Genomic DNA, 15,842 nt, shown 5'->3' on the forward strand with positions numbered 1-15,842 from the left:
CCAACAAAAATTTTCTAGACACGCCACTGCTGCCCTGCCGGTAGCTCAGTTAGCTGCCCAGCAGCCACTAGCTCAGTTAGCCACTCAACCGTCACCCCCATTACAGTCACAGCCAGACCTATTAGACACTTGGTTACAATCCATAGCTCAGTCAATAGCTCAGTTGACAAGAGACTCATCCGCCTTATTATCACCTATTCAGCCATCGTTGTCACAAACTCCTCCTGCACAACAAGTTAAGTCCATCCAACCCGGAAAGAACTATTTTTCACCTGTTCATGTCAAGCAGAGAGACACACCACATAATATTGTAATCAGTCCTCAAAAGCTGGCCAGCCCAGAGACTGTGACACACTCCAGGGCCTCCCCAGAGGCTGGGTCCCAGCCCCCGGCCGACTCTGGACCCCTGGAGATTAAGAAGCCAGCTGAGGCTGTATCCGGCTGTCGCTGCCCGAGCTGGGTCAATGCTCTGTGCAGCTGCAGTCTGCCTTGTGTTTGCCAGAGGCCCGTGCGCCTGCTGGTTCTGAACTGTGCCTGCCAGAGGCCCGTGCGCCTGCTGGTTCTGAACTGTGTGTTCCAGGGGCCCCGGTGCCCACTGGTCCAGAGACTGTTTTCGCTGGGGGGCCCGAGGAGCCCGTCCAGCCTCCTGTTTCGCCTGCTGGGGGGCCCGAGGAGCCCGTCCAGCCTCCTGCCTCGTCAGCTGCAGCTTCATCCACGCCACGGGCAGCAGCAGCTTCTTCCACGCCTGCAGCGCTACAGTCTCCGGCTTCCACGCCGTCGCCTGCTGCAGCCTCATCATCCTCGCCAGCTGCAGCCTCCGAGCCTTCATCCTCGCCCGGCTGCGGCATCGTCATCTGCCTCGCCTGGCCCGGCTGCGGCATCGTCATCTGCCTCGCCTGGCCCGGCTGCGGCATCGTCATCTGCCTCGCCTGGCCCGGCCTCTGCTTCAGCGTCAGCCGCGTCCGGCCTCTGCTTCAGCGTCAGCCGCGTCCGGCCTCTGCTTCAGCGTCAGCCGCGCCTGGACCGGCCTCCGCTTCAGCGTCAGCCGCGCCTGGACCGGCCTCCGCTTCAGCTTCAGCCGCGCCTGGACCGGCCTCCGCTTCAGCTTCAGCCGCGCCTGGACCGGCCTCCGCTTCAGCTTCAGCCGCGCCTGGACCAGCCGCTGCTTCGGTCTCGTCTGGTGCTGCGACGGCCACGCCACCTTCGGGTCCCGAACTGCCGCCTCGACATCGGCGGTCATCTACCAGGCCGCTGGTGGAGCGTCATCGTCAATATGGACGACCTCCTAGACGCCGCCATTGCTGTCCGCACGGTCGGCCGCCTGAACGGTTTCCCCGTCGCCGCCGCTGCCGTGTGCACGGTCGGCCCCCTGAACTGCCTCCACTCCGCCACCGCTGCCTTCCGCTCGGTCGGCTTATGGATCTACGTCGCTGACGTGGCCGGCCTCAGAAGATGAACTGTCCTGGACTTCTGAGTTGTCAGCCTCCGGGCCGGCCTCCTGAACTGTGTTTTGTTCTCGTGCTCCAGCATGTGTGTTTTTGTTTTGGACAATTCTCTCGGTTCGCTGGAGCTTGTGTTTTCCTCCACTCCACACGGCTCACTCCGCCAGCCGTGACAATAACAGCATGATTAGCAATCAGTTCTGGTTCAGCAGATGAAGCTAGAGCTGGCATCATCAAAGAATCTACCATAACCTTCAAGCATATTGTTATTGAAGTGGTCTGAGAGGGAAGTAGACAGCTGCACCTCATCTGGGGTCAGTTTTTAGTTCTTAGAAGATCTAGTCTGTGAGTGAAAACGTTGAGCAGTCATGTCTTTTCTAAAAACAACAGGTAAACAGTGTAAAGTATAATAATGCAGATGTGTCGGCTGATCATGTGCTGATCTCCCCGCTCATCTTGTTTTCTCTTCCTGTTTCAGCTTTAACATAAAAAGGGTTTATTTTAATGAAAGTAGCTGTTTTTCATACTTTGTGCTTCTTAAAAGAAAGAAACAGCGGCTTTTATCTCTGATTTTTGATGATCAATTGTCTAAAGCATGTTATTTCAATTTTAACCGTGAACAATGAGAAGACAGTGTAGAGGAGCTGATTTTGTTTGATGAAAAAAGATGATTACACTGCAAGATAGAGATACTTGAGAGCAGGAGGCCATTCAAGTACCGAAAGGGCAGTGGCAAAACAAATAGGAGCTGCAAGGCAACCAGAGGGCTCTTCAGTGCCTGTGTTCTCATATCACCTTGCATATTTACTCTGACATTCTCATTCACATCCACAATGACGAGCCATCTGCGGAGAACAAGTGGGAGGGAAGAGACTGACAGAAGCAGTGTTAATTAACTAATGTTCACAACGTTACCATCAAACTTCAACTTATTAAAAGACCAAGTTCAAACAGGTATGCTGCTGCATCTTAGCCCACTGAAGGTTCTTATCTATATCAGATATTATGACATCCTTATGTTGCCTAACAACCAGCTGCAAATGGGCTAAAATGACCCATGTGTACCGTTGATGCACCATTTTCATTTCATGAAAATGACATCTGATTCATATCCTTAAAACTTGGATTATATGTCATATATTATGACACCATTATGTTGCCTGACAACCACCTCGGAACATAATTAATTTTTATAAGCTTAAAAAAAGAACCTGTAACATCAGGCATGTACTGGTCGATTAAAGAAACAGCTGGAAAGGATCTAATTTTTCTGTTAATCGTGTTAAATCTGAACCTAAAGGTTATCTGAAGTACATGCAGGGCTACAAGAGTTGACCAAATCTGATTGTTGTGATTTTTGGCATAGATAATTATGCGCTCTTTATGTAATCAGTACAGCTACTCCAACATGATGTAACTAAAATATAACTGAGAGAAACACAGAACACCACACTACAACTATGTGAAATTAAAGATAACTGAACAAGTCTGCTATACTTGACTGGTAAATAAAAGGCTTGTCATGTGTTTTGTTTGTGTGGTAGATGTGCTAAATATTTCGCTACCAATGTGTCTGTTTTCACATACACTGTATCTAACTGTACTGTAGCTAAATGGGGACATTCAGCCACACTTTGTGCTGATTAACGTGGGCTGAATGAGCCCATTGACATGAGCTCATTCAGCCCACGCGGGGCTGAGATACAGTACAGTGTCTAGATCTGGTCACGTTCATCATTGTTTGACAGTGTTTCCCATCACTACCCTAGCTGTTATTTCTGCTTAAGGCCTTGTGCATCTCACTGAGTATATTTTTGAGTCCACTTCATACTTCCACTTCAGTTGGATATAAGAATACTGTATGTCCTTGTGTAGGTTTTAAGGGCAGAAAGACCTTATTCAGAATAAAGTGAATCGGCTCACATTCTGCATTCATCCAGTCATCCACGTTTCTTTAGTTTTGGTGGATAAATAGGGGCATTTTGCTTAAGTGGAACACACTTTGCTACAGACTGAAATCTCTCCAAAACTTTTTGATGGATTTTCCCAAAGTTTTGAAAAGACATTCATGTTATTTATGAAGCCTTTGGTAAGCCCCCAGCTTTTTATTTTTTATCTTGGCAACAAAGGAATGAAATGAAATTTGCTACACCTTCAGGATGAATAGTATTTATGTTAACATCAGCTGATGGCAGTTAACCTCAATACCAGCCCTAATCAGCCAATTGCTCAGCTGACACCCTTCCAACTGGTAAATCTCATATAGAGTGCGCTATTTAAGTTGCTTTAGAGTCCTTCCAGTCACTGCACTTTAATAGTAACTCTCCAGCTGCTCTCCCTGCTTCAGGCCCCTCATGTCTGGAGATGGCTGTGTAGCCAGGTGTAATCTCCTCTCTGAAATAATGTTAATCGAATATAGCCTTAGTTATATTCGCTGACTTTATCTAAAAGGGCATTTGAAAAGTGAAGCTAGTGCAGAAGTGCTGTAAACATGTATTCTTCCCAGTGGCCTGAAGAGGCTGATTTTTCTAGATACAAATGAAATCTGCTTATGTAAAAGTCTATGTGATAATAAAACCTTGCTAAGCTCTGTCCTCATGAGTTTCAATTGCAAGATTCATTTAATACAGCTACATCACTATGGTCCCTGTCAGAATCACAATGAACCAAATAGCAAGACTTTCTTTTAAAAAGCAAGTTTTGGGTTGTTTTTTTTGCTACCACATGAGCAAACAGTAGTCCTGGGTTACTTAGTCACACCCACACCTGACTAATCACTTTGGGTTTCAAAGTATCAAGAGTGCAACTGTCAAACAGCAGCACATTAATCACAGTGGATATCAACTATTTAGTACAGTCTGTGGTTATGCTCAGTATTTACTGCAACTAATCAAATGTTACCCTGCAATCACGTTAGCAAGGTGTCGTCTTTATTCAACAGATAATAGGTTAAGATGGTTAAGATTTGTGACCTTTTCACTTCTGTTTTAATTGGAGAATATTAAGCGAATACTGTCAAGGACTTCAGTTATTCCCAACTCCTGCAGGGTGAACTGGGCGTAACACTGCCCATGAGTCCATTAGAATTTACTGCAGCCATAGGGAATTAGAATAATTTCTGTGTAAGCTGGAATCACTGGGATCATGTTTTTTAGCATTAGTTGAAACAACATCTGTTCCTACAAATGACTCTTGTTTAAAATGTGCGTTTGAAGGTACTGACTAACAGCACTGGCCTTATTCTTTATCATTATGCGTTCATTCCCTTAGAACATTAATCCCAGGGCTATTTTCCAGTTTCTTTTCTATCAGTATGTTGTTGTTGTTGTTTTTCTGCTGGTGACAACTACTGTTAGGATGTTTGTGCTTGACCCCTATCTTGATTATGTTAAATTTACAGTGCATCTCATATTTAAGATACAGAATTAAAATGGGAAGAACATGCTAATGCAGCAGATTTGTAGCTGAACAACAAACTTCTTTGCTTTAAGCTGGATTTCCTCCAGTCTAACTCCTGAGCCTTGTCTGCTGACCTACTTGCCACCAGCAGTGTTGCTGACTTTTCTATACATACATACACCACTGGCTTAAGTTAATTCTTTGTAAAGAAGTGAAGGAAATGTTTAAAAGTTTAGCCAGAGATGAGAAGAAATTGCAAGCTGTAGTTAAACTCAGATTAAGTTGAATTAACCAATTGTTGAGTGTGACAGCCGCTGACATAGTGATGACCTCGGGTTTCTGAGACCCGCCTTGAGACTCCTTCATCCCTCCTTGATGTGTGTTTCCATGGTAACCCATTTGTGTGTATGATACCTAGCTGAAAGCATACAGGAAACATTAAAAATATATATTTGCTTGTATCTGGCTCTGACCTGAGCTTTAATTCCTGTCTGTGCTGTGATGGGCTGTGAAATTCACTAGTTAATCTCTCTCTCTCTTTTTTTTTTTAGAAAATCAAATCAAAACAAGGCTATCCACAGTCTTTTCACAGTGAGATTTGAATGTGCAAAATATGACTCATGATACAAAAATGCATTAGCGCAGCCATATTTATTATAGTCCACTTTTGTCCTCTCTAACGGTGACAGAATATTTTTTGTTTTGCTGTTACGGCTGGGATTTTTTTCACCACTGACTGTTGTCTTGCCCGGTACATCTTTACTTTATTTTATTTACACACAGTCTTGTACAGTTAATAGAAATGTGATTTTCAATAGTGTTATACCTTATGCATAACAAATAATAGCATTTCGAATTGCTATGAGTGTAATAATGTTAGTATGTTCAGTCAGTTGGAGACTTATGAAGATCAGATTCAGTTTTCCTTGTTTCCTGTCTAAACCCTAACAGCTCAGAGTCTTTGGTGTAAAGCAAAATCCCTACAGAATCTATCCCATCATATTCTTTCCAGCACAGTACAGCAAAAACATGTTAATTTCATAATCAGTTGGTTTGACGTGTCTGTCATTCCTCTGTCCCGGTTCGTCTGTAGGAGGTCTAAGCTGCTGGGTGCCATGTTTTGTGGTCGAGCTAAGGTGAAGTTTGATTTTCAAATGTTCTGTATTTGTTTTGGACTCTCTGGTTCGGAACCTTTTTCCAATAATCTCGACACACCCTGGTTGATTTCATTTTATGGGAATTCCATGAAACCTGAGAACCTGGGTGAGCAACACAGGATGAGGTTGAGGAAAATGTTATTCCTAGTGATGCAGCACATACGAAAACAACTTTAGCCGCTTCACAAGAGCACAGCCGATGGCTCATGAGCCCTATTCTTCTCTCCTAAGAACCAGTATGAATTCCATTTAAGATGGAGCGCTGATTTATCTACAGACACGTGTCTGTTAGGCTCGGTGAAATCAACACTGGTGGTAGATTTGAGATAAAACGGCACCACAAATTCCATCTGGGTGCCATTATCCGTCACTTGAAGGCCTGGGGCTGAAAATGATGAGTGATCTTCTGCACTGAGGGGAATCAGGCGAGAACCTACTGTAACAACACAAGTCTGTTGATTCGTGACTCCACAGTGCAATGAACAAACAAACCCCCCCAGGGCTTGTTTCCTCTCAGTAAGGCAGTTTTCTAAGAAGGAGGAAGCTTTAGGCTTTCATTTAGTTTTTGAGAACTTCTCATAAACAAAAGAAGAAGTAAGATTTTTCTTTTTAAACCCTTGGTCCTTAAGTTACCTCATTGGGGATTTTTTGGTAATCAATGAAATGAAGAGATCTTTTTATATGAATGGAAACTGGACTTCCTTCCCCAGAATGATTTCTGAGCTCTATGCTTGTGATTTTTGGCCTATGACTCTTAGTATGACATGTTTAATCAGTCTTTTCCCTTTTTACAAGACTTAAATATCTCAAACTGATGGATTGTCATAAATTTACTGTTAGTGCAACATGTCTATATGCTGCTGAATGGTTATGATACTGTACTGAGCCATTCATTTTTTCCTAAATATGAAGAATAAAACTAGTAATATGTATGCACTTATCTAGTAATATAACAGTTTAACTAATATAGCGCATGTAATGAGTTTGACTTTACAGTGCCACCATCTGGTCAAAATGTGTATATTTCTAATGCTATTCAACAATATCTGCTACAGCTCTAATATTCTCCTCACCTTCAGCTGAAGTTTGTAGTTAGTGTTAAATGCTAAGTGGCAACCTGAAGCATTACACATTATCAGAGCGAACATGGTCAAAATGCTAAAAATGCCCATCTACAGCTTCACAAGGGTAGCTACTGTGGCATGGTCGTTTTCTGTGTGCTTTTCTGTTTTTCAGAGAGCAAGAGTCACTTTCCAGAAATGCTCGCTCCTCCGGGTGTTGCTGTGCCATGCACACTAATCATCTCCACGGAAGGATGAGTAAGAGTTCTAAACCATGGTGGCCTTATTGGCAGATACAGAGTGAGAGCAGGCAGAGACCCAGCTTGGGGTTTCGGGATGTCTCCTTTCTATGTCATGAGAGACACAGTCAGAAAGGAGGGGGAAATCAATCGCATTATTGGCTCATTTGTATTTAATTTACACCGTCAGGTGGTGTATCATCTTTAGCACTGCTCAGGAAAGCATGTAAGATAACATATTATATAAAAAAGGTATTCTTTCTTACTCTTTTCTAACCACACAAGAGGAATATCTGCAGCTTACTCACCAGAACCAAATATTCACCTTTTAGACACTTAAACGCTGCAGCCCGAGAAAAGCTGTAGTTTTTTGTTTGTGATGTTTTCAGAGTAGAAGTAATTGGTCTTTTTTGTGTGTGTCTTGTGATTTAAATCTTGCCACATGGCCTTGATTATCATGATGAATATCTTTCTGTCTGATGAGCAGAGCAAGCCCAGTTTGTTATTAATTGCACGTTAGGATTAACCTTCTGCTGCACGCACAGTGCCATCTTTTGGCAAAAACGGGTTTCTACATTCTCATCCCCGGAGTTCCCAACCCTGCGTCATCTGGTTATTGTTTCCAGTGATTACTCCTGCTTAAATCTGTTTATCCAGAGTATGTAAGGACAGATGATAGTTTATTTTGGAGTGACAATGTGCACTGAGCCTGAAAGTGTCGACTTAAACTGAAACATGATTCACTTTGTCTCAGAAAACACCAGACTAATAATCATTCCTTCATTCTGGGAAATGATGCTTTAACAGATGGCAGGAGTTATTTCAGGGTAACCCATCTTGATGCATAATCAACCTCTTTCACTTCATTGAACTTTTTTTTTAAGTGCACTTTAAATTAATCTGAGTAAACTTGCAGGAAGGCAAATGAATGGAAACTACATGTACCTGTTACTAGGTGTTATATTCCTCTTTGTTTTTAGACTTAATTATTAAGTCTAAAAACATTTATAATTTATAATTATTTGATATAAAGTTAAAAAATATATCAAATGTACTTGTTTTTAGGAAATGCCGACATAAGCACATTAAATTAAACATATTTATTTGGGACTGTAACAGCTGCTGTTTGTTTTTGTTTTTCAGAGTGGACAAGACATTCTCCAAGGCCAGAAGCTTATGGTACGTGTTCCTTCTGTAATAAATGACATTCCTTTTGTTTCAATAAGCAAACACAGCCAATTAAAGTTAGAAATCTTAAAGCTTTCTTCTGTTGATGATCAATGTCATTGACTCACACCAGCTTTGTAATTTTTAAATGTGCAAATCAATGCAGTGAGTAGAGTTAAGTAAGATGAATGAGCCTGTAAAAGTTAGAGCAGATGGGCAGCAGCGGGGAAACAGATACCCAGTCCGCCCTGCCATCTCTGCAGTGCTGGCAAGGTTGGAGTGCTGCTGCGAATGGCACATGGAGAGAGGCAGGGATCTGAGCATGCACACCTCCTGCCACTGCAGATACACGACACCATTTCTGAAAGCTTTTAGGTGTGGTGGCATGAGTGTCTGGCCCTCGTCCCCCTCTGTCTGAATGCAGCACATTAAACAGTGCTCCACCATAGTATCATCCTGCCTTCCCTCTGGAATACAAATGCAGGAGGATATCTTTTACCAGCCAGGCCTGCATTACTCAGCAGTGGCTGAGCTTGTTTGCACAGGCTGTCGTCCGGCCATCAGCTGCTGCTGCCTGAGACAGAATGATTGCACCTCTTTGTAAAGAAGAAGAGTAAACTCCGGACCAAAATAAAGATGAAGAGGAGGATCTAAAACAGGACACAAAAGCAGCACTGGAGATAAAAGACTTCTGGGCGTGAAGAGGAGGGAAGGAGGGGGAAGCAACTGACTGGATGAGGTGACGCTGCAAATAGAAAATGTGGGGCCTGCATTAGAAAGCCAAGATACGATAATACAAGTTCATCAGTCATACTCGTTTTTTGGCAATCTTCTTCAAATCAGGGAATAATTCAGCACTGCTTGAAAAATTTGGTGCAGTGTTTAAAGCTACTTTACATTAAGATCGCTGGTTATACCCAGCGGGGCAGATCATCTTTTATCAGCAACATTGGCGTTGCCTGGATAAAGCAACTGTGAAAGTGCCATCTGACAATCTTTTTTTTGAAATCAACAAGCACTGACAGTTCATGCATCCAACTGTATGTTGGACATGGCTGGAAATCTGAACTGTAAACTGTAAAAAAAAAACTGGCAGCAAAACTTTAACAGAACTCAGCAAAATGCCGTGCTCACCTTTCCGAATCGGAAGGCCAAGAAAACTCTGGTGAGTTTCTGATTGACTTGACTTTAGATAATGCTGATAAGAACTGCATGATTCCCCAGCCGATTGGGGAAACAGATTTTAATATACATACACAGGATTATCTTTATTATCCTTCTGTTGTATTCATACTGTTTACAATATAGATCCAATGATTAGGTAGAATATTCTGTAATTCATGACAGGAGAGCTGACCTGATGCATTTAATATCACTAAGTCTTAAGATGAAGTCTTTCCACACTTGCTGCTGATTAAATCTTAAATGAGCATCTTTCATCTGGTCATTGTGGGTCATACACAATAAGCTCATGATCCTCAAACCCAGTTTCCACACTCTGCGGGGGAGGCTTGTAATTGGTGATAATCCTGCCTTGCTAAGCTCCCTCGATGGGACGCAATGGGAGAGAAGGGTTAGTGTGGATAATGGCTATACTGAGATGTTGTATAAGAGTATCTCTCCTCTCTCGACTGAGCACATGTGAACATACATCCAAGTAAAAAGTGCACTCTGCTCTCCTATCCCTGGAGCAGCATGGATTATTGTAGCAGGCTGTGGGTTGTATAACTCGCTGCCCATTCTTTAAAACAAACCACAGATCCCACTCTCTCATCCATGCTTCAGCTCACCTGACCTTCATGCTGGACAGGTCTGCACTTTTGAACCACCCTTAGGTGCCACTTTTACTAGCAAGAAAAAAAAATCAAGCTAGAGAGCACTGGTCTTTGCTTGAAACGTGGAAAGAAACAAAATGAGTCTTTTATTCTTGCCCATTAAACAAGCTTTGTTTCTTGCAAAAACAGTCTTTAAATGCATCTCTTAGATTGATAAGCTTTTCACACTCATCAGCTATAGGGCAAAGCTTTATCTGCATTCTCTATAAATCTGAATTTAACATGAACATGAAAGGGATAAAATTACATTTACATATTTTTGCTCCAGCTTGCAGTGCCGTTTATTCATATAGATTGTTTCAGTGTGAGAGCTATTAGCCATAAAGATGTCTGTCTTCTCTGAATATAGTAAAACTAAATGGCATTTTCCATCCCTCCCTTATATTGCACCAAGAGAACAAAATACAGAATAAAAAAACAACAACAATAACAACTCAGCAGCCATGTCTTATGACCTAGTTCCTAAAAAAAAAAATCTATAAACCTTGTTGTAAGCAGTTCCATGTAGGAACTACTATTTTCTCTATCCTGTACTACAATTGCGAGCTGTATCAGTGTGCAAATGTACATGTGATGGGAGGCTCATGGTAGTCATTGGGTGAGGGGATGTAAACAGTCTCCAATAAATTATAATGTAGTTCAGGAGACATAAAGTAGTGCCTACATGAGACTACTTGCAACAAGGTTTCAAGATGATTTTGAGTTTTTTATAAAATAAAACATTTTATAAAAAGGGGCAACTTAATCTAAAACAGTCTAGATCAATAAATAACATGAATTAAAGATAGGAAAAATGTATATATTTGATTTCAAGCTGCCCTCTTGAAATGTATAAGATGATTTTTTTCAGTATGTGAAACATGATATGCAACTTGCAGAAGTATGATTCTCGAGCTTGAGGATTTTTATATAATAATTTAATGCTCTGTATTTTTTGACCTGTTTGTTGAAGTTACTTTGTAAGCAAACTATATTAGACTTAAATTATCATTTCAATATGAGTATTTCATATGCATATTTAACAAAACGATGGAGCCTTGTTGTGTGTTTGTTGTCTTTTGGTTCCCTTATTGTTAGCCCTCTGGTGGCCAAAGTTAGTAGTGCATAGTTTTGGCACTTAATGAGCCCGTAAGTCAGGTAAACAAGTGTACTTGATGGGCATCTGTGGATGTTTTCCGCCACGGTGATCAAATCTGCTTTTTACTGTTTTATTCATTTCTTCCTTTCTGCTGAATAACCGTGCTATATATTTCCAATTGTTTGATGTGAGTTCCTATTCTATTTTTATGATGCTTTCTAAATCCTAGGCCTATTTCATCCCTGCTGTCTTTTTGGGGGAGGTTAGCTTGTAAACAGTTAAGAGGTGTCATTGTAAACACTCCTCTGTTTGTGTACACTGATTTCCCAAGAGATGTCGCTCCTCATCATCGTCTGACTGTCTCCTTTGCACATGCGCTCACCGCTGCATTGTGAAAACGGTCTCGGTGTCAGCTTGCTTGTGCACGCTCATCCATGTATGTCAAGCCGAGTCGTCTGGAAAAGCAGACATACTGGGAGAGCAAACTGTCAAGGCCGATCAGACCTGACTGTTTCTCTGTGTGTCTCCTTCTGTCTGACCTAATATAGCACCAAAGTGACAACCTCACCCCTGTTTCGAACCACCTCAATCCAATCCAATTCCTAAAATGTCATCCACCATCCAGGCCCAGCAGAAGATGTCTTATAAAAACATAAAGCTCAGAACGCAGCCGACTGCTGAAGGTTGAGACGAGTCCCAGGCAACTTTGACTTGACATTTCCCATTTTGCTTTATCTGATTCGTTGAGATTTTCAGTACTTAGTTATTCCTCCAGCGATTTTAAAGTTCACTTATTTGCTTGCAAGTTGCTTTGCTGCAGTCACACTGCATAAGACAGGAGTTTAGGTATGAAAATGGCAGGAAAGGTTTTAAAGATGTGGGGCCTGTTTATTGACAGATGTCATGCAGAAATGATGAGCTAAGCCAGTGGGAGGAGGAGGCTGACTCAAGGCTTTTCTATTCTCTTCCTTCCTTCTTTCTTTTCTTTCCCAGGCCTAACAACTCTTGCATGATCGGAAGTTTTGCGAACAAATTCCTGATTGATAGGATATTTGTACACAGATAAAACCGTATGAAGTTAGGTGTCATGGACTACACTAGTAAGTCCAATATGTCAAGCACAAAAGAGCATAAAAGGACACTAGAGTGACCTTCTGTTGTAGAAAAGGCACATCTGCCTGATTGTGATTTCCCAGAGGGCTTGTTTCTAAGGAAATCTGCACAGTGACATTGTTAGAGATAAGGAAGCTGAAAATCAGGACTCATTGGTAGAGAGAACATCCTTTATTCAATACCAACTGCTATACCTGGCCTTTTATTGCCAACTGAATAGGGCTAGCTATGAGGGAAAGTGTAGACTCAAGAGAAAGAGCCTCCTCGTGCATCAGATTCCACAGACATCTTAACAGATTAATTTCGTCTGTAGCTTTTGATTTAACAAAGGCTTTGAACCTTTTGAAGTTTTCAGCATATATATATATATATATATATATATATATAAAAAACACCCAGCACGCCCCTGCGGGCGGTTTATCCTTCAAGCTCGGGTCCTCTACCAGAGGCCTGGGAGCTTGAGGGTCCTGCGCAGTATCTTAGCTGTTCCCAGGACTGCGCTCTTCTGGACAGAGATCTCCGATGTTGTTCCCGGGATCTGCTGGAGCCACTCGCCTAGCTTGGGAGTCACCGCACCTAGTGCTCCGATTACCACGGGGACCACCGTTACCTTCACCCTCCACATCCTCTCGAGCTCTTCTCTGAGCCCTTGGTATTTCTCCAGCTTCTCGTGTTCCTTCTTCCTGATATTGCTGTCATTCGGAACCGCTACATCGATCACTACGGCCATCTTCTTCTGTTTGTCTACCACCACTATGTCCGGTTGGTTAGCCACCACCATTTTGTCCGTCTGTATCTGGAAGTCCCACAGGATCTTAGCTCGGTCATTCTCCACCACCCTTGGGGGCATCTCCCATTTTGACCTCGGGACTTCCAGGTTATACTCGGCACAGATGTTCCTGTACACTATGCCGGCCACTTGGTTATGGCGTTCCATGTATGCCTTGCCTGCTAGCATCTTGCACCCTGCTGTTATGTGCTGGATTGTCTCTGGGGCATCTTTACACAGCCTGCACCTGGGGTCCTGCCTGGTGTGATAGACCCCAGCCTCTATGGATCTTGTGCTCAGAGCTTGTTCTTGTGCTGCCATGATTAGTGCCTCTGTGCTGTCTTTCAGTCCAGCTTTGTCCAGCCACTGGTAGGATTTCTGGATATCAGCCACCTCCTCTATCTGCCGGTGGTACATACCGTGCAGGGGCCTGTCCTTCCATGATGGTTCCTCGTCTCCCTCCTCTTTCTTGGGTTTCTGCTGCCTGAGGTATTCACTGAGCACTCGGTCAGTTGGGGCCATCTTCCTAATGTATTCTTGGATGTTCCTTGTCTCATCCTGGACTGTGGTGCTGACACTCACCAGTCCCCGGCCCCCTTCCTTCCGCTTAGCGTACAGCCTCAGGGTGCTGGATTTGGGGTGAAACCCTCCATGCATGGTAAGGAGCTTTCTTGTCTTTATGTCAGTGGCTTCTATCTCCTCCTTTGGCCAGCCTATTACCCCAGCAGGGTACCTGATCACGGGCAGGGCGTACGTGTTGATGGCCCGGATCTTGTTCTTACCATTCAGCTGACTCCTCAGGACTTGCCTGACCCTCTGCAGGTACTTGGTGGTTGCAGCTTTTCTAGCGGCCTCTTCATGGTTCCCATTCGCCTGTGGGATCCCCAAGTACTTGTAACTGTCCTCTATGTCTGCAATGTTGCCTTCTGGTAGTTCAATCCCCTCAGTTCTGACTACCTTCCCTCTTAATGATCTCACTGAGGGGGTTCAGGCCTATGCAGAACAGCAGTGGGGACAGAGCATCTCCTTGGTAGAGCCCGCACTTGATGGTGACTTGTGCTATGGGCTTGGAGTTGGCCTCTAGTGTTGTACGCCACATCCCCATTGAGTTCCTGATGAAGGCTCTTAGGGTCCCATTGATCTTGTACAATTCTAGGCATTCCAGTATCCAGCTGTGGGGCATTGAGTCATAGGCCTTCTTGTAATCAATCCAGGCAGTGCACAGGTTGGTCAGTCTGGTCTTGCAGTCTCGGCTGATTGTTCTGTCTACCAGTAGCTGGTGTTTTGCGCCTCTGGTATTCTTGCCAATTCCTTTCTGTGTCCCGCTCATGTATTGACCCATGTGCCTGTTCATCTTAGCCGATATGATGCCTGACAGGAGCTTCCATGTAGTACTGAGGCAGGTTATTGGTCGGTAGTTGGAGGGGACCGGTCCCTTCTTGGGGTCCTTGGGGATCAGGACCGTCCAGCCTTCAGTTAGCCATTCCGGGTGTCTCTCGTTAACTAGCAGCTGGTTCATTTGTGCTGCCAGACGCTCGTGGAGTGCAGTCAGCTTCTTCAGCCAGTAGGCGTGAACCATGTCGGGCCCTGGTGCTGTCCAACTCTTCATACTGGAGACCCTTTCTTGGATATCTGCCACTGTGATGGTTACTGGACCCTGTTCAGGGAGGTCGCTGTGGTCAGCCCTCAGATCCTCTAGCCACTGAGCATTGCCGTTATGGGTTGCATCCTTCTCCCATATGCTCTTCCAGTATTGCTCCGTCTCCAGCCTTGGTGGTGCTGTTCTCTTATTGTTCCCTTGCCACTGAGAGTACACCTTTGCTGGTTCTGTGGAGAACAGCTGGTTTATTCTCCTGCCTTCTATCTCTCTGGTGTACCTCCTCAAGCGGCTGGCCAAGGCTGTGAGTCTTTGCTTGGCAGTTTCCAAGGCCTCAGGTATGGACAGCTTGCTGTATTTCTTAGGCACCTTATTTGTCGCACCTTTCTGCAACTCCGTTAGTTGGCTAACCTCCCTTCGTGCTACTTTGATCTTGCCCTCTAGCCTCCTTCTCCATGGAGGGTACTGCCCCTTGTCGCTGTTCAACTTGTAGCCAAGCATCTCACTGATCACTGTTGCCGTATTGTAGATCAGCTTGTTAGTGTCGGTAATCGTGGTTGTAGGTATTGCCCGTAGTGCTGCATTAACATCATCTAGCAGACCTTCTGAGGGAACTTCACGTAATCTTGGTAACCGGCTACGCGGGATCCAGGTTTCAAGCTTGGCCATGATCCTATTTTTCAGGTCAGTTCCTCTCTTGGGGCTATGTACCCAATCTCGGGTGGGGGTGATGATATCTCCCCCCTGACCTGGCGTCCTGACTCCTCCTTGCCGTAGCATTTGTGTTGTACCTCGTCAATCTCTAGCTGTGACAGCAGTCCCTTCTTTCGAATGTTGGAACACTGAGCTACTAGTTGTTTCGCCGTCATTGTGGATGTTGGGTATCGAAGAATCCATAGGTCCCTCATCCTCATCCGGGGTTACTTGCATAGTACCATTCCAACAACGCCCTGTTTTCGTCTCTTGCCCACCGATGCCTTCTTGT

General features: G+C 44.0%; 1 protein-coding gene across 7 annotated transcripts in view; it reads left to right on the forward strand.

Annotated features, from left to right (window-relative positions):
- The window catches only part of LOC146550711 (rap1 GTPase-activating protein 1-like), a 56,697-nt gene that overhangs the window by 13,220 nt on the left and 27,635 nt on the right, over nt 1-15,842 (forward strand). For 2 of the 7 annotated variants that reach the window (XM_085258473.1, XM_085258476.1), the window contains exon 1: nt 8,444-8,477. Coding sequence is in view for 3 of the 7 variants with exons in the window: in XM_085258475.1 (XP_085114601.1) it covers nt 9,587-9,630 (44 nt within the window). In the remaining 4 variants the exon portion in view is untranslated. Of the gene's footprint in view, nt 1-8,441; nt 8,478-8,822; nt 9,631-15,842 lie in introns of those variants that run through there. The other 5 variants (XM_085258475.1, XM_085258477.1, XM_085258474.1 and 2 more) reach the window with 4 other exon arrangements.

Source organism: Mchenga conophoros, linkage group LG20 (assembly GCF_057382185.1).
Source record: "Mchenga conophoros isolate Kocher_MC1m ecotype Shallow Benthic linkage group LG20, M_conophoros_male_GT1.1, whole genome shotgun sequence".
NCBI classification, from domain to species: domain Eukaryota; kingdom Metazoa; phylum Chordata; class Actinopteri; order Cichliformes; family Cichlidae; genus Mchenga; species Mchenga conophoros.